This window comes from Elgaria multicarinata, chromosome 14, assembly GCF_023053635.1.
Source record: "Elgaria multicarinata webbii isolate HBS135686 ecotype San Diego chromosome 14, rElgMul1.1.pri, whole genome shotgun sequence".
Classification (NCBI taxonomy): Eukaryota; Metazoa; Chordata; class Lepidosauria; order Squamata; family Anguidae; genus Elgaria; species Elgaria multicarinata.
In genome coordinates, this window is record NC_086184.1 from 29,391,206 (window position 1) to 29,410,137 (window position 18,932).

Here is an 18,932-nt window from a genome sequence, read left to right on the forward strand (position 1 = left end):
AGGGGCGGTCATGGAGGATGGGCGGCTCACTCGTCCATGCGGAGGCTTCAGGTGAGTTCCATAGAGGGGGTGAGCAGGAGGGGAGGGGAGTGCTATGGACTCCTGGTTGGCCTCGCACCCAGTTTTGAAAAATGTTAGGATGTCAGGTTCTCCTTCTTGTTCCTGAACTTACCACTGATCAGCTCTGTAATGGGCAGGAAGAGAAAGCAAGGCAAAGGGGTCGAGGGAAGCGAAAGACCAAGGCTGGAGCAGGGAGTGGGAGACTGGGAGGGGTGACTGGGAGAGAAAGTGCCAGGCCAGGGGCCAGGAAGGGAGAGAGAAAGAAGGCAAAGGTGGGGATGGGAGAGAGAAGGTGAGGAAAGGGGCTGGCAGGGTGTGTGTGTGTAGAGAAATAGTGAGGTTGGAGGGAGTGGGGAGAGAGAGAGAGAGAGAGAGAGAGAGAGAGAGAGAGAGAGAGAGAGAGAGAGAGAGAAGGGGAAAGCTCTGTGTGAATGGAAGAAGACTAGGCAAGCTAGAAAGCAACACTTTCCTAGGGTGACCCTATGGAAAGGAGGACAGGGGGCTCCTGTATCTTTAACAGAGAGCTCCGGCTATTGGGTGGTATAGAAATGTAATAAATAAATAAATAAATAAATAAATAAATAAATAAATAAATAAATAACAGCTGTGTAGGAAAGGGAATTTCAGCAGGTGTCATTTGCATGCATGCAGCACCTGGTGAAATTCCCTCTTCATCTCAGCAGTTCAAGCTGCAGGAGACCTGCCATCTTTTGGGTATGGTCACGCTAGGCAGGGCTCCTGCAGCTCGAACTGTTGTGATGAAGAGGAAATTTCACCAGGTGCTGCATGCAGACAACTGGCACCTGCTAAAATTCCCTTTTCTATGCAAGTCTTAAAGATACGGAAGCCCTGTCTTCTTTCCCCTAGGGTCACCCTCCATTTCCTCTTCCCTCCCAGGCTTAGCCTTGCTGTTTCTCCCCCCCCCCCCCCCGCCCCACAGCCCCTCTTACACACACCTCTTCACTAGCCAGGCCCTGAGCATCCGTTATGTGGCTAGCCACAGCATCTATGGGAGGTATTTTATGGTGATGCCTGCAGCAGTTTCTCAAATTCCCAAATGTCCCCATGGATCAAAAAGGGTTGTGGATTCCTTTTTTAGTGTCTGTCTGTCCCCAGAATGGCTGGCTGGGGGACGCTGGGAGCTGTAGGGCTTTTTTTTCTGTCTGAACATGCAGGGGATTGAGACCTTATCCTGTTTCCCCCAAAGAGAGCTTGGATGCATTTTTCACAAACTGGGCGCTTTCATTTAATCTTTCATCTTGTGTTGTTTCAACTTGTCTTTCAGGGTCCCCAATGGAGGCTGATCCTCAGCGCTTTTCTGTGATTCAGACCCCTGCCTCTTTGAACGTGATGGAAGGATCAGCACTGTCGATGGAGTGCAGGATTGAGGGAAACCTCACTTCCAAGTGGTCTATTGACTGGCATAGGAATAAAACTGACGGAAGGGGGAAATTACAGAACTCAGACCGAACTCGTATAATGACGGATATAAACGAGAAATTTAGCCGTTTCACTCTGGAGAAAGCTGCTCTAGCTGATTCTGGAACCTACCTGTGTTCTGTTGTCAATTTGGGGATTCCCCGTGTTTTTAGTAATGGGACACAAGTGATCATTAGTGGTAAATACATCAATTTCTTTCCTAAATCTTTTTTTTTAATGAGGGAAACTTGTAAATGTAATGGGCTGTAGACCATTGTGGGATTTTTGATCTGCCCAATTTGCAAGATATATATCACAGCACACACCCCTCCTATACAGATGAGGTATATTTTCCTTTTGAAATGCACAAAACAAAAAGTCAATTTACAGTACAATCTGAAACACGTTTCTTCAGAACTAAGTCACACTGTGATTACTTGGACTTACTCCTACCCAAGGGTGTGTTGGACTGCAGGCTTATTGTGTGTATTTTCTCCATTAATGGACCCCTTTTTTCTATTTCCATTACTTTTATTAACACATTTAAATTAAATGACATCTACAAAATCTACCAGTAGCTGCACTAAAGGTAACCTTGCTAGATGCTGGTGCTAACCTTCCACCTTTCAAAGGAACAGTATTTGCCTCCCAAGGAAATGAAAGGCCAAAGTACATGTTCGATGCAAACCCACAGCAAAGCCTCAACAAGTGATCCTGTAAAGAGAAGCAGCTACACGAGAGTCGTAGTGTGGGGGTGGTAGAAAGAGTGCTCGGCGTCTGCTGTTTTTGTAGAGCAGAGAAACAACACACACTTGGAATCCTGGAGGCTGCCTTCATGGCACTGCTTTGCCACCACTTTGCTAAAAAACCCGCAGTTTTGCTGCTGTAGGGTGGGAGTGGGAAATCCCCACAGTAGAAGGGAGTGCAGGCTTCTCAGCGGTCATTTGGCATGCCCCCTACCCCCTGCCTGGCTTCCGGTGACCTACCAGCGGTCGCCATCCACCTGGGAACATGCGAGAGCAAGGTCACATGGTGGAAGGACCACAGTGACCTAGCTTCAAGGGGGAAAGTCAGGGTAAGTCCCCATGGTGCAGCTTCAGGGAAATGCCCCACGGTGGCTGCAAGTTAGCAGCTGCGTCATATAACCAATGCAGGGCCACTGCGCAGCTACCGCAGGGCAAAGAAATCCTACAGACAGCCCCCTGGAGAAAAGCACCGGGTAGGGCAAAGGGGAAAGCAGGCACCCTTCCTCCTCTCGTCCGCTCCCCCCAAGACAGTTTGTCCTTAGGTTTCCCAATGTGTGTGTGTGCTTCTCTGCTCCAAATTGCCCCCTCCAAAAGTGGCAGGAAGAGTTTGGATGCATTTCTGTGAATTCACATGGTGCTTTCTGGAGAGAAACTATTTAGAAGGCTGCCACACTTATACTCCTGTTCCTAGGCGTGTTCTAAGAGTATTCAGCCTGCCTCTTATTATTATTATTATTATTATTTATTTATTTATTTATTTATTTATTTATTTATATAGCACCATCAATGTACATGGTGCTGTACAGAGTAAAACAGTAAACAGCAAGACCCTGCCGCATAGGCTTACATTCCTCCGTCCCTGACACAGTAACAGCGAGGAATGCTTTAATGGAACTGCTGCAGATAATAACTTCTTTTCCTGCAGAAATCACCGATTGGATGGTGAACCAGACTCCAGGGCACCTCGAGAAAGTGGAAGGGGCAAACGTCACCATTGAGTGTCGCTTCAGGACAGTCGGCAACAGCAGCATGATGTACGTGAAGTGGTGCAAAGAGGGGTTGGAGGAAGAGCTGGCCAACAGAACAGGCTCGCGCGCAATAGCTCAGGATCTGGAGAAGGGTTTTGCTTCCCTCACTCTAATGGATGCTCACGAGGCTGATTCAGGGTCCTACAGGTGCGTAGTGGGGAGCAGATCAAGAAATCAGACGGGATCAGGAATTGAAACTCGTGTTGTCATCACTGGTAAGTATCTGCAACTTTCTTTCTAGTTATTCCGAGATGAGCAGAGGAAGTTTTAGGAACATAGCCCATAACATAGCAGCTTCCCAACGGAAGTTTGTCAGAGTTTCTTGATGAGGGGATCAGTCTGAGGGTAGAATCCAGCTGGCTGTTAGACACTGAACCATGTAGAAGGTTATGTTATCATCCTTTAAAGCCCGGCTAAACAACTTGGGACCAGGCTACCTAGCCGGCCGCCTTCCCTTACATACACCCAGATGACATTTATGGTCTTCCGAGAAGGTCTTGCAGGTCATTCTGAAATGAATGAAAAGCCCTCTGGAACACCCTCCCTCGTGTGGTTCGGGAGGTGGGAATGTCACATGCTTTAAATGCCCTCTGAAAACACATCTTTTCACACAAGCATTCCCTGGGCTGTAACTGCTGCTAGGTTTATTTTGGTTTTACATGGTATTTTTAAAACTTTTAAAGCTTTACATTATGTTTTGATTTGTTGTATTTCATGGTTTTCATTGTGTACATCCCAGAGAGCCTAAGCTCTTGGGCAATATACAATAAATAAATATAATAAACACATTAAATAATGAAGTACTGTTTCGAATACACCCATCGGAATGAATGGGACCCATTCATTCCAATGGGTCTATTCTAACAACATCTGAAGGGGAATAGTTTCCTGACCCTGGCCGAAAACATCTTAATAGGTTCCTTTGACCTTATAGATGCTCATGAACAGCTGTGGGGGGAAAGGCCTGCCATGGAATGCTGACCATGAGTGCAAGTCATGGAAGGGAAGTGGGAGGTTGCTATGATGAGGGGAAAACGCCTCACACAGGGCCTAGGGACAGGAACGATTGTGTATTTTAGGAGCTGGGGAGACAGGCCTTCTCTGGAAGGGGGCAGAGAAGCTGAGGTGGAAGTGAAGCAATTGGGGTTGCAGGCGGGAGATTTGGGGAAGCCTCACTTGGGGCCCAGGGAGAGAAAAGGCGGTGTGCTGCTGGTTGAAAGGGTGTGCCAGTAGACACCTTTCCTCATGGCTGCCAGGCTACCTGCCTTTTTAATTTTTAAGATTTAAAAAATTATTGTCTTTTAACATGGAGGCTGGCATTATGCAAAGTGAAGGATTTCTCTCCAGCACCATCTTTGTTTGGGATCAAAAGAGTCACTTTGTGTTTCAGAGCTCAGACCCCACCTCTGCCTTGGACTTAGGTTCTTGGGAAAGTGACTTTTCTTTCAGTATCACTGGTTTCCCTTCTGGGAAATGAATATTTTGTGACTGGCCATGCCTCCACTATGGCAGCCATTTTATGAATGGGCAAGCCACCATTTTGTGAGATCACCCAGGGCAATCTCTCAAAATCCCAAATGTGCCCACTACCCCAAAATGTGACCCCTGCCACATTCACCTCCCTCCCCACCCCTACCATGCTGCAATTCGGCTTTTGAAAAGCTTCTGTTATCAACCTTGCTGGGTGGGAAACCTGAGGAGCGAGACCTTGGGCAGGTTGAGGAGGCCCTCAAATTACAGGGATCCGTCCCATTTACAGGGCTGTTATAAAGATGACTGAGGCAATGTCTGCGGAGCATTTGAACATCCAATAAGTGCTCTATAAACAGTGCCGTCTTAACGCATGGGCACATTGGGCAGTTGCCCAGGGACCCCACGAGCATAGGGGCCCCATGCTAATCTATGCACAGACCAGAATTTAACACTAATTTTAACATTTGCAGAAATTAAACTTGTTTTTCAAGTTCAAGGCTCACGTTATATTGTCCGAACGTTTGTATTGATTAATCTTTGCTGTACAGCATGTGTGTTTTTAATAGGGGTGTGATCCGCTCCGATTAGGAGCGTAGAAGCAGTAGCGGATTGGCCTGCTCCGCCTTACCCAGGGCCGGAGTAGGAGCGGACCGCGGACCCCCTAGAAGCAAGGCGAAGAGAAGCGCCCATTTTTCGGAGCTCCTAGTTCAGGCGGAGCGCTCCGGTCGCCATCTTGAAAACATTTCGCCATAGGATTGCATTGCGGCAAATAATCACGCATAACTAGGTTGTTTTTGAAGCTATCATTCTAGAAATACTTGTGCTCAGAGAGTCGTGGATGGGGGTCATTTTGAGACCACTCTCACCTCTCTGCGTTGTCTGGGTCGCGTGCTATTTTTTTTTTTAAATCGGGTCAACCGCGCGGCTCAAATGGCGTTTTCGGCTTTTCGCCCATAGGATTGCATTGAGGGAAAGAATCGGGGATAACTGGGGGGGGGTTAAGCTATCATTCTGAAAATTCTTGTGCACAGAGAGTCGTGGATGGGGGTCATTTTGAGACCACTCTCACCTCTCTGCGTTGTCTGGGTCGCGTGCTATATTTTTGTGAAAATCAGGTCAACCGCGCGGCTCAAACGGCGTTTTCGGCTTTTCGCCCATAGGATTGCATTGAGGGAAAGAATCGGGGATAACTGGGGGGGGGGGGTTAAGCTATCATTCTGAAAATTCTTGTGCACAGAGAGTCGTGGATGGGGGTCATTTTGAGACTACTCTCAACTTTCTGCATCGTACGGGTCGCGCGCTAGAAGTTTTTAAAAAATCGGCGGGAAAAATACCTTTTTCAAAGGGCTGAGGGGCAGAGTCAGCTCCCGGTCATGATGATCCCAAAGTTGGAGGAGGGCATAGGCAAAACAGGTAACTTGGGATTCTGGGAAACTTCTCTTTCTTCATCTGAATGGGCTTTTCCCCGTGTTTTTTAACACAGTAGCCCCACCAAATGCACAAACACAACCTGAAATCATATACTAAGCCAAGAATAAGAGATAGAAACACAGCACTGCTCCCCACCCTAACCTTGGTGAACAACTGAATCGATGTGGTGCAAGGGGATGAGCTCCCCTAGGGCATCTCATCGTGGACGTGCCCCCACTCTCTCCTGCACTGGAAGGCCATTAGAGCCTTCCAAAGAGAGTAAAACGGTGGAGCAATGCCTATTATGAGTTGAAGTGAATGGTCACTTTTCAGTGGTGGAGCAATGCCTGTTATGAGTTGAAGTGAGCGTTTTACTTCTTCTCAGAGCTGTTGGTGGCTGTCTTGAACTGGCAGCTACTTCCCCCTCCCCCGGGCACGTCCCCCTATTGCTGGTAAAAGACAGATATAGCCTTTTTAAAAAAATTCTTCTTGCTGTTTATTGAGCAACACTGCTGCTTTTAATTCCACCCCTCCTTTGTTTATTTATTGATTTATTCCATTTTATATGCATTACTGGCTTATCCTTGGCTCACTTCCTTATGCCCCCAGAAATGCCAGCTGCATGCCTGCCTGCCTTCCCTCCCTCCTCCCCTGCCCACCTCGCAGGGATGTTGTGTGTGGGGTGCCCGATTTTCAAAAATTCGCCAAAAATCAGGGGATGATGGGATTGCTTTGAAACTTGGCGTGCGTGTGTATATCCCCATGAGGTGTCATGGTGCCAAACATGAGGTTTCTAACTTGAACAGAAAAAAAGTTGTATAATTTTTTAGCTTTCAATGCAAGCCTATGGGGGGGGGGAAACGGAGCTCCGGATCCGGATCCGGAGCTCCGAGCGGAGCGGAGCAGAAGTGGGCGGAGCGGGGGCGGGGCGGAGCGGCCCGATCCGGAAAATGGCGGATCTGCAAGTGAAGCGGAGCGGGGGGTCCGTGCACACCCCTAGTTTTTAATGTCAAAACACTGATTTTGTTGGAGGTACCAATAAATATAAGTTTATTTTATCGATAATTTACATTTTTATTCCTGTGAGTGGTTGTGTAGGCAGGGCCCAGTGCACTGCTTTGCCCGGAGGCCTATAATGCTTTTAAGACAGCCCTGTCTATAAATGGTCATTAACTGGGTATATGAAAACGTTAGAAAAAATGGCTATGGCTACATCTACACTACTGCTTTATAGTGTGGTACTGGAGTGCACTGATAATGGGGCACAATCTGCATTCCATATGTCGTTTTCATCGTGTTATTTCCACATTCGTAATGATTTTACTCACGGTGTAGGTCTGGCCTAAGAGCATCCCCTACCTGGGCACATCACCTCGGCCTTCTTTTATAGTGGTATTTAGTCCCTGGCTCTTTGCCAAGTTTGTGCATGGAGGTTGCTGAAGGCTTACTTTCTCTTTCCCTCCCACAGCTGCTAAACTGCTGGTGCACCAAACACCTGCTCTCTTCAATGGAACGGAGGGGGAAGAACTCACTATAAAGTGTAACTTCGCGGTCAAGGATCCCAAACGCCAATACAATGTCACATGGTATAAAGATGCTGTCGAGGTGACGGAAGCTTTGTTCATTTCCGCTGAGGGCCTGGCTTCTCTCATTTTTAAGAAGGTCAAAATGGAAGACTCCGGAACCTATACATGTGTCTTCGGTCATCATGGTCAAGGAAATGGAACCATGGTGAAAGTCTTTGGTAAATAGAACCATTCGTTTTTCTCATTGCTCTCTCCTGGGGAATGAGAAGCCAAGTGAGCAGGAATGGTTGACACCATAGTAGTTATGAGTTTGGTGTGTGGGGCTATCAAAAATAAGCAAATTCTAGCTGGAGAACAGGTGCGGGTGATATGTGGCCTGCAGCCTACACATGAACCCAGGTTCAATTCTGCTGAATTTGCTGTTGCGCCATCAGAATGAGTGTCATGTAAGACACTTATCCAGTGTGAGTGTGTGTGTGAAACTTTAAGCCCAACTGCTGTGTCGGGAAGGCTTCTGAGTTGGGCAGGCCCTGAGGGCTGAATCCAGTTCTCCCCCCCCCCCCCCGCCGGCCCCCTCATGGATCAGCTTAACTGGCAGGGCTCTTATAAGGTTAACTGAGGAGATTTATGTGAAACATTTTAAACATTCAAAAAGTGATATATAAACGCTAACTAGGGCTGTGACAAAGGAGGGGGGGGGAGAGAGAAGAGGGGAGGGAGTCCACCGAGACTAACGGATTCACAGTCGGCCTTGAGCCATCTTTCCCACATGGGCAGGGAGTGAGGCCCACCACTGACCCAAATTGGCCTGAGGCACCCCCAGGCACTTCGGAACTGATCTGCTTCACTTTGGGATGCCTCAGGCCAACCCAATGCTACCTCATATTCAGGCCATGGCCGGTCAAATCAGCCCACCTTGATTTGCATTCAAGGCTTCAGCCTGAGGCGCTGCACAGCCCAAATGATAATGAAATGCACATATAAAAAAAGGAGTAAAAATGCTTAAGAGCCTTTATTTCCATTCCTGATGTTACTCAATCCTCCCAGAGTGCAGGACATGGAATAAAGGGCTCAAGTTACAGGAAGCCAGATTCTGGCTGGACATCAGGAAAAACTTCCTGACTGTTAGAGCAGTATGACAATGGAACCAATGACCTAGGGATGTGGTGGCCTCTCCCACACTAGAGGCCTTCAAGAGGCAGCTGGACAGGCATCTGTCAGGGATGCTTTGAGGTAGATTCCTGCATTGAGGGGGGGGTTGGACTCGATGGCCTTAGAGGCCCCTTCCAACTCTGCTATTCTATGATTGTGTGTGTGTGTGTGTGTGTGTGTGTGTGTGTGTGTGTGTGTGTTTAGTCTTTCAACTAGAAATTACTCAAGGTGAAGCCCAGGCAGCATCTGTGGGCCACAATAACAGCTGTTGCACTGTCAGCCACACCAAAAGTCAGGGCCTTTGGCAGCCTCAGTGCGCAACCATTCGAAAAACCCCAGAACCAAAATATAGGTGCAGCTGTTTACCTGCACAAGCTCTGCAGCTGCGTATTCAGCTAGAAGCGGCACATGTTGCCCTTGAGTTTGTGAAGGATTGGCATCGTCTTGGTCACTTTATGCAGTGCTGTGTGGTCCTTTTCTGGCTCTTTGCCAAGGTTGTGCATGGAGGCTGCTGAAGGCCTCCTCTGTCTTCGTCCCCCACAGCTGCTAAACTGCTGGTGCACCAAACACCTGCTCTCTTCCGTGGAACGGGGGCGGGGGAACCTCACTCTAAAGTGCAGCTTCAAGGAACCCAAAGTCTCATACAGTGTCACATGGTATAAAGATGGCGCTAAGGTGACAAAAGGTTCTCTCCTTGCTACCGAGGGCCTGGCTTCTCTTGTTTTGAGGAAGATCACAATGGAGGACTCTGGAACCTATATATGCTAACCCACAGTTCAAGGAACAACCCACGATTCAAAGCAACCCACACTCAACCACCGAGGCCTTAGCTAGACCTAAGGTTTATCCCGGGATCATCCTGGGGTCATCCCTGTTCATGTAAATCACACACAGGATATCCAGGCAGGGACGACCCCGGGATAAACCTTAAGTCTAGCTAAGGCCTGAGTGTGGGTTAGTGTGTTGTGTGAACCCAGCAATTGAGCCCAATTATGTCACATCATGGGTTGGATCGAGATATATGCTGGATCAACGGCACTGGACGAAGTGGAATTCCCCACCCCCTCCTTCCTATAGCAGCCCCTCCAGGCCCCTAAAAATGCTATACAGAGAGTCAAGAATAGGTTGAGTGGTGGTGTGGGTGGGGCATGGGGAGAATCTCCCAAAATCTGGGCAGAGGGACCTTTCATGAACTTGGAAGCCTTCCTTTCACAGAAGGGCAGATCCTGGATCCATTCTGTGGTGTCTCCATACTTGATGTGCACATATGTTGCAGCAAGTATCATTTTAGAAGAGGCATTCTCCTTCTCCCCACTCTCCCCACTTTAGTCCTCATGGAAAATCAGCTCGGGGAAGGTGACTTTAAAACAGCCAAGCAGCACTTTCTTCCATTCTGGCAAGCAGCCTAACAAACAGATTTTGCCTTAAAAAAATCCCAAACCACAGAACTCTGCCTAAAGTGGCTATTTTGAACCTCAAGTTACCTCTATCTTTGTCTTTTCTTTTCCCACAAACTCCCCACTGCTGTGTGGGAAGAGCATTTATGTTGCAAGTTCTGCTTTCAGTTTGACAGTACATCAAGAAGAAATAGCTGTGGCTGGAGACAGCTGATAGTGGAGGGTGTCCCCCCACCAAAAAAAATGATGGTTTGAAAGACTTAAAGAAGATATGTATAGTTATTCCACCTAAACAGGTGTTGTAGGTTTTGTAATGTTTCAAAAGCCTGCAAAACCTGTTCGGCCAGAGGTAAAAGCAGGACAAAAAGAACATGTTTGCATCAAGGGGGAAGTGATACCTTCACTCAAACCACTTTCAGTTCTCTTTGTAATTCTTGTCAGTCTTAAGCCTTAGGGCCACCCTTATCATTGCCCAATTCAGAGCTGCAACAGAAACAATAATGCAGTCCTATAGGAACAGTTTTTTCTTGTCATATGTTTTGTTGTTGCCAAGAATGGAACTGTGGCATGGAAACAGTCCAGGGGCTTCAGTGTTGGCCCCAAACTAAGCCCGGTCTAGCAGTGGAGTCTTTCCTTCCACAGACCTATGGATACGCTGAGCTTCTTCTAGGATAACCAGCACCAGCATGGTTTTGCTTCTGGCTTTCATTTTCTTTTGTTTCTTAATCAGCACAGGATAAACAGCTGGGGGCCACCGTCAGCACTGATGTTGGAGTCGGAGCTGGAGTCGGAGCGGGGATCCTCGTCCTCTTGCTGTTGATAAGTGCCTTAGTGTGGAGGTGGAAGAGGAGAGCCAAAGGCAAGTCTCCCCCGTGCCCAATACAAGCAGGGACGAGGCATATTTGCCGGAGCATCAGCGGGCATTCCCCTTCCCAAGGCCAATGGCCAGCCCAGCTCTTTGGCACCTGAGGCCAAGGAGCACAAACCTCTCCTTGGCAGTCAAAATGCCATTACAATGAGGATCAGCACCAAGGGGAGGCCAAGGGGTTACAATGGGACAGAGGCCCCCACTGACGAGAACACACTGGAGCTGCTCTACCTTTGGACCATTGCAACCTGCTTGTTAAACTGCCTCTCGCTCTGGCCCAGAAGGTGAGCAGGAGATGCCCCGGCCTCTTTGCTCCCTGGCTCTTTGCCTGTCAAGCGAGCAAGTGGGAGAAATGATGAGGAGAAGAAGGAGGAGGAGGAGGAGGAGGAGGAGGAGGAGGAGGAGGAAGAGCAAAAGGAGGACTCACTGAGAAAGTCAGGGAGCCCACTGAGGGTGTCTTACCCAAGAACCACCCCCCAAAAAAACCTGGAACTGGCACTGATCATATTTCAAAGTCAACCCATTTTGACTGCCGTCCCGTTGGCTGATTCTCATGAAACATACTTCGTTGGAAAGCTCTTGATACGCATATTCCACAAATAGCAACTGTTTTTTTACTATAACTCAGAGCCAAGAGTTTATTTATGACCATAAAGCTTCTATTTTTAAAAATGAATTAGGTTATCTGCAGCAGGCCAAACTACAACAATATGCCAGTAACATACGGCCTGTAAACAAACCATGAAAGGGTTAAGAGACAGCTATAGTCAAAAGTAACCCGGTCAAAGTTTCGTTTACACCAAGAACGTTAAGGCAAGTGGTACTTGATTTAATGGTCCTGAGAAAGGAAGTCCCACCTTGCATTACTGTTCCTGAGTTTAACCTCTGCCCCTGTGTTGGACTACAACTCCCATAATTCCCAGCCAGCATGCCAACATTGGTGATGCTGGCTAAAAATTATGGGAGTTGCAGTCCAACACATCTGGCGGGCACTAGGTTGGGGAAAACTGTTTTAGACCCACAGCAAGAGCCATTCCCAGAGGCTCTCCAGAATCAGAATGCCATGGCAGGCATCAAATTCCACCCAGGATGGTCCATGAGCAATCGTGACAACTTAGGGTCATCTCCACCTGTGTTACTGAACTTGTTCACACCATTTAAATTCCTTAATGACCATTCAAGAACAACAACTTTTATTTTCTGTTTGTTTCCCCTCACTTTAGGAACTTCTGTAGGCACGACTGAGGCAGAAAGTATTCCTGCCAAAGAATTAAGAAAGGTAAGATGGAGGATTGCCCCATGATGAGCAGATATATAACCCATTCCTGTAAGAAAGATCTGCATGTATTACAGACTTCCAGGTTGTGCCAGGCTTTAACTGGGCCTCTCTAGGCTTTCCCCTCCTCTGCTCTGAGGCCTCCAGTGCCCCAGGAGACCTACTGTGGTCCATCCTAGGTATGACCATGTCTCCTTCAAGGCCTCCTGTGCAAGAGTGGTGGGCAATAGACTTCACTTCATCTGCCTCGAGACTTATTTGTCCTCTAGTTTGTAGGGTGACCATGTGGCAATGAGGACAGGGCTCCTGAATTTTTAACAGTTGTGTAGAAAAGAGAATTTCAGCAGGTGATATTTGAATGCATGCAGCACCTGGTGAAATTCCCACTTTATCACAACAGTTAAAGCTGCAGGAGCCCTGCCCTCTTGTCCATATGGTCACCCTAAGTTTGACAGCATCTTCTATCAAAAGGAATCTGAAGTTGAGCAGAGCTTAGTGGTTCCACTCTAAAAAGCTTTGTCTTTCTGAACATACAAGATGGAGAGCAGAGAAGCATTCCTGGGGGCAGAGGAGGTAGAACTAGGAGTGAGGGGCTACAAGGTATAATGTGGGAGGCAGGTGAGGGGGGCATAGATAGTGCACCTCTGATCAGCAGGTCGCTCTGCCTTGGACAGAGGCTCCAGAAGTGATTTGGACAGGGGCCAAGCAGACCTTGTAGTAGCAAGTTTAACCAAATGTTTACATATTTTCTCCACACTGTTGCAGAAGGTATAGCTTCATTTAGACCTAAGAACAAGCCCCCATCTTCACGAGCGCACGTTGTTATTCTGCTGAGATCGGCTCTGCCCCATCATTGTTACACGGCGGAGCCAGCCATCCCTAAAACCTGGCTTTTCAGTGCTGGAAACAACGTATTTCCGAATGGGGGCGAGTAGAGTAGAACCAACATCATCAAGGAGAGAGGCTGGTTACTCGCCCCTCTTGAGGCTCCCTGTACCATTAAGTTTTATGAATGGAAACAGGGAGTAGCTAACCCACAATACTGGCTGCCATGAGAGCATCTACTCCCAAAAGTATCACACCAGCCCTAACGCTACATCAGAGAAGTGAATTAACGCAGCCCCCAACACTGGAGCTTTGCAGCTTCGGAGCTAACATCACATCAGTGAAGCGAATCAGTGCAGCTTCCTGTTCGATCGCAACTCTGGAGCTGCGCAGCTCTGGATTTGACGATGCATCGGAGAACGGAATTAACAAAGCCATAAGGAAGCACATAGACGTCTCTCAATGGAATGCCAGGAAAAGGAGTGAATGGGGAAAAGGCAGCCCACATTGCAGCCAAGGCACGGGGGCACATTGCAGAGCAAGCCCCTTGGAGGCGCTGGAATGAAAAAGAACAGAGTAAAAGACTGTGGCTTTTCCAGGCGGAAGTGGCTGGTTGGAAGCACGCTGGCCATGAGGTGGTTGTTGTTGTTGTTGTTATTGTTATTATTATTATTATTATTATTATTATTATTTATATAGCATCATCAATGTACATGTTATGTGCTGCAAACGACCTCACAAGGCACCCAAGCCACAGGAAACCTCCCCCCCCCCACGAAGACAGCCCCCAAGAGTGCAGACAAAATGTACACTCTAGTCCATGGACATTTATGTCGCAGTCGGTTTGGCTGCCTTTAAAGTGTCACAAGGTCCTTCGTTCCTTTTGCTGCAACAGATCGAAAACGGCTTCTTCTCTGGAAATCGAAATAGTCGTTGGAGCGCGTGGGGCTTTCTGAAAGTGTTTTCTTTTCTTTTTACTACATATCCTCTGCAAAGAAAGCTCAGTTTTCTCCAGCTTTCACTTTGCAAAAGACAGGTGTGATTCATCACCAGAGATCCTAATCCTGATTCAGTTGTCAGACTGGCCTCTCCCATTATACTTCATGAGGACTGTCTGCTTGTTTCTTCTTCTTTTTTTAAAGACACCAGATTTCTCTTTATTCTACTGTAGGCTGATAGTGGTCATAGAATCATAGAATAGCAGAGTTGGAAGGGGCCTACAAGGCCATCGAGTCCAATCCCCTGCTCATTGCAGGAATCCACCCTAAAGCATCCCTGACAAGTGGTTGTCCAGCTGCCTCTTGAAGGCCTCTAGTGTGGGGGAGCCCACCACCTCCCTAGGTAACTGGTTCCATTGTCGTACTGCTCTAACAGTCAGGAAGTTTTTCCTGATGTCCAGCCGGAATCTGGCTTCCTTTAACTTGAGCCCGTTATTCCGTGTCCTGCACTCTGGGAGGATCGAGAAGAGATCCTGGCCCTCCTCTGTGTGACAACCTTTTAAGTACTTGAAGAGTGCTAGCATGTCTCCCCTCAATCTTCTCTTCTCCAGGCTAAACATGCCCAGTTCTTTCAGACTCTCTTCATAGGGCTTTGTTTCCAGACCCCTGATCATCCTGGTTGCCCTCCTCTGAACACAGCTTGTCTGCGTCCTTCTTGAATTGTGGAGCCCAGAACTGGACACAATACTCTAGATGAGGCCTAACCAGGGCCGAATAGAGAGGAACCAGTACCTCACGTGATTTGGAAGCTATCCTTCTATTAATGCAGCCCAAAATAGCATTGGCCTTTCTTGCAGCCATATCGCACTGTTGGCTCCTATTCAGCTTGCGATCTACAACAATTCCAAGATCCTTCTCGTTTGTAGTATACGCTCTGGGTTTCAGTCAGAACCAGTCAGAACTCTGAAGGCGCTATCCAACGTCAGATAGATCCTTTAGAGTTCTGACTGGTTCTGGCTGAAACCCAGAGCGGATTCAGTGCCTCATTGGCATCGGAGCCACCAACCTTCACTACTTTATTCAATGTAACATTCATTTGGCACCATTTTGTTTTGTCAAACTGACAATCTTTTAAAAAGTGTCTGTAAAGCTTCTCTGGGGATACAGGAAGGGGAGGCAGCCTTTCAGTATGTCAGCCGCCGGCCAATCCGTGTGTCGTGTTTCTCAGAAACCTCTTGCCTTCTTGGGAGACAATGATGAGGCCTGCTAAGTAATCCACAAAGCTTTATTTAAGCAATAAACTTCTCTTCCCACCTGAAGAGAGTCTAATCTGTTGGAACCTTCTCACTAGGCAAAACCATGCAAACTAAGCGAGACAATTGTCCTTTCAAGGAGAACAATAATCCTTTTCCCAAATGCGTTAACTTCAGAGAGGCTAGTTCTGAGGCAGCTGCTGATGTGATGCGAGCCGGGCTCTTTCTCTTGCCTTGCTTTCACTCCGCCTGTTTTAGCCTGCGGCGCACCCCAGGATCAGCTAGCCTGTCGGTGCTCTCTCCTTCGGAAGAATGTTGGTTTCCCATTGACTGTGTATGATTTGCTCTTGACAAGATAAGCTCTGGAGAGAGTTCACCCCCAGCTGGTGAAGAGCCCGTGAGAGCTTTCTCCCCCACTGGTACAGGCTGGCCTGTGTCTGGCGCCAACTCCTCTACTTCAGAGTCTGATTCAGATGGATCACCTGAAACACCGTCTTGCAACACGACTAGACAGGACACCATAGAATCATAGAATAGCAGAGTTGGAAGGGGCCTACAAGGCCATTGAGTCCAACCCCCTGCTCAATGCAGGAATCCACCCTAAAGCATCCCTGACAGATGGTTGTCCAGCTGCCTCTTGAAGGCTTCTCAAATGGGAGAGCCCACGACCTCCCTAGGTAACTGGTTCCATTGTTGTACTGCTCTAACAGTCAGGGCTAGCAGCAGGTGCAGCTTTCCTTCATCTCAACCTTGGAGAGGAATAGGGACAGGGGAGATTCCAGGCCACGGTAAATTCAACATAGCATCCACACAGAAGCTGGCAAATGTGGGTGGAGGATATATTATAGACCATTGGAGGCTCCAGGAAAATGCTACAGGGCACATGCTCCCTCCTAACAGGACCGGTCTAGCCAGCCAGGCTGTTCTCTATTCCCTGCACCCCTTGCCCTGTGGCCAGTCTATACTAGCGATTTAGTACCAAGGGAGAGCACTTTGGGGTCCTTTGCGACGCATGACGTCAGGGCCAATCCACCGCAATCCTTCAGCATCCCTCTGGAAAAAGTGTGTTTTCAGGAAGTCCTTTTAGTGTGTTATGTTCCTTAAATGCGGCTCCAAAGCGGTTCAGCTGTAATGTGCCCAGCCCCCCCCCCCCCGCATTAAATCCTGGACATGCCTATTTCTATGACCTGGCTGTGACCTAGCCGTGTCCTGGTCAAGAGGTGGGGCCACCCTCCCCCCCATATTCTCTCTTTCCCCCCATTTGCGGTCAGGTGTTTTTGAACACAGGCTTCTCACGTAGCACTACTTCCCACCCACAAGCACACACCGGAGGGCAGTTGCTGCAGCACTTTCCCCATTTGAAGTCTGCAGCCTTTATTATTATTATTATTATTATTATTATTATTATTATTATTATTATTATTATTCCCCAGGTTTTCCATTTCTCTTTTCAAACTACCACTTAGCATTTCTTGGCTACTGAGACTACTCAGTCTTTATTGAGCAAGGACCTTTGGGGGCAGGGGCGAGGCCTGACTAGTAGGGTGTTTTCTTCTCTTGTTTTAACCGATTTTCCCCCATCCTGCAAATCTCAGGGTTCCGTTGAGCGTCCAGCTACCCCCTCGTTTCTCAGTGACCCAGTTTTGCCTCCATTCCTGTCGACACTCACCCACCTTGGTTCATTATGATCCGGAGTAAAATGGTAATAGCTGTCTTGCAGTGCAACGTCCTATTCTACCTTCACAGAATAGCGAAGGGTGTGTGTGTGTTTGTAAAATAGAGTGCGGCCGTATGAGAAGGCAAGATGTTTTCTGCTGTAGTGATTTCCACTTCTCTCTCCCCTGCTAGCTATCAATCAGGACTGGAGTCCTGCTTGTTTCAGGGGTGGAGCAGCCCACTCCGATTTGCACATTGCTTTTTGCAGCCCTCCCCCCACCCCCGATTTCCTCTGCAAAACCAGAGGTCGCGTAAAACTCTTCTGTGCCACTTTCTTGCCAGAAGCATCCTCCTTTGACCGACCAAGCGAGCGAAGTGATGTACGCCAGCCTCAACTTCAGCCCAAAGGAAGTACAACCACCAGCAGGTGAAGTCATTTATGCAGAAGTGAGAACCGGTTCGAAGCAGCGAGGTGGCAACGGCCGCCGAACCTAGCCCAAAGTCAACCAGTTCCTTTAGAGGAGATGAAGCAGAATGGGGCGGGGAAGGGGCAGACGTCAGGCCCGCTCCGCAAGCCCCGAGACGGACTCTTCCACGAAACGGTGTCTTCTTCTTCCTGAAAGGGCCGGGCCATTCCCTTGAAACCGCCCCCCCCCCCATCTGCTGTCTAGAAATGGAAGAACTGATGCCCCTTTTCCCTCTCTCTGCCCCCGGCTTTGCTGGGCAATCTAAACTGATGTCTGACTCTCAGGCTGCTGCTGCTGCTTCCGAAACCATCGCTGGTCGTCACCATCTCTATCTCTTGCCCTCTTGGTCCCATCCCCAGAAAGCACCAGATGAAGGAAGAGTCCAGTGCTGGACAGTGGGAAAGCGGCAGACACCAGCATGGATATCGGCGCACTCAAAGCAGCTGCAAGTTGGATGGGTGAGAGGGAAACGGATCAAGGACTCGGCCTGGGCTTTTGCCCCAGTGCCGTTTTGCCGGTCCCTGTAACCCCTCTTAACTAGAATTTTTTTAAAAAAACACCATTGGGAGACCTGAGTATGACTATCCCGCATGGCGTGTGGTTTGGCTTTGAGATAAGCCCTGATTCCTTCGGCCTCAGTCTCCAGCCCACCAATATGCATTATGGGGATAAGAATAGAAGTTTACTTCACAGGGTTGTTGGAAGGATGACTGAGGTAGCGTATATGAAGCACTTTTTGAACCCTTGAAATATGCCACATAAAAATCAATACTTGCTATTATTACTGCTGTTCATGTATGGGAGGGGACCACAATAAAAAAGAAACAATGAATAATGATTCAGCCGCTCTTTCTCTCTCCCCCCTCCCTTTATCAGGACAAGCTTGGCTGGGAACACAGCTAGGGAGGTCTGGATTTTGTGAAATGGGTCCCTGGTGTGTTTCGGGGATCGTGTGGTTTCATTAGACCATTAGATTGAAAGAACTGGGCATGTTTAGCCTTGAGAAGAGAAGGCAGAGGGGAGACATGATAGCACTCTTCAAATACTTAAAAGGCTGTCACACAGAGGAGGGCCAGGATCTCTTCTCGATCCTCCCAGAGTGCAGGACGCGGAATAACGGGCTCAAGTTACAGGAAGCCAGATTCCGGCTGGATATCATCAGGAAAAACTTATTGACTGTTAGAGCAGTACGACAGTGGAACCGATGGCCTAGGGAGGTCGTGGGCTTTCCCACACTAGAGGCCTTCAAGAGGCAGCTGGACAACCATCTATCAGGGATGCTTTAGGGTGGATTCCTCACTTGGTGCAATACCCCTGACTGCCATAGCTAGACCCAAAGGGAAGCAAAGTGGGGCAGGGGTGAATTCTGGGCAAACACAATAAAACTTCCAAGCAAAGGCATTGCATGGTCTTGGCTGTCCATTAGTCTTAGCATAGC

General features: G+C 48.2%; 1 protein-coding gene across 2 annotated transcripts; it reads left to right on the plus strand.

Annotated features, from left to right (window-relative positions):
• The first annotated feature begins 1,356 nt into the window (after window positions 1-1,356).
• LOC134408695 (titin homolog) lies at window positions 1,357-18,313 on the plus strand. Of its 2 annotated transcripts, none has more exons than XM_063141073.1 (6): window positions 1,357-1,678; window positions 3,151-3,468; window positions 7,605-7,880; window positions 10,942-11,070; window positions 12,303-12,358; window positions 17,370-18,313. In XM_063141073.1, the coding sequence occupies exons 1-6, from the start codon at window positions 1,411-1,413 to the stop codon at window positions 17,520-17,522; spliced, it is 1,200 nt and encodes a 399-aa protein (XP_062997143.1). In that variant the 5' UTR covers window positions 1,357-1,410; the 3' UTR covers window positions 17,523-18,313. The 2 variants fall into 2 exon arrangements, with proteins under 2 accessions (XP_062997143.1, XP_062997144.1); XM_063141074.1 differs by having other exon boundaries at window positions 17,373-18,313.
• Window positions 18,314-18,932: the final 619 nt, after the last annotated feature.

Excerpts from the sequence above, each read along its gene's own strand:
- LOC134408695 (XM_063141073.1), top strand. The coding sequence starts at position 1,411 with ATGGAAGGATCAGCACTGTCGATGGAGTGCAGGATTGAGGGAAACCTC. Across the intron at positions 1,679-3,150 it reads GACACAAGTGATCATTAGTG|AAATCACCGATTGGATGGTG; the intron begins GTAAATACATCA and ends CTTTTCCTGCAG. Across the intron at positions 12,359-17,369 it reads CTGCCAAAGAATTAAGAAAG|AAGCATCCTCCTTTGACCGA; the intron begins GTAAGATGGAGG and ends CTTTCTTGCCAG.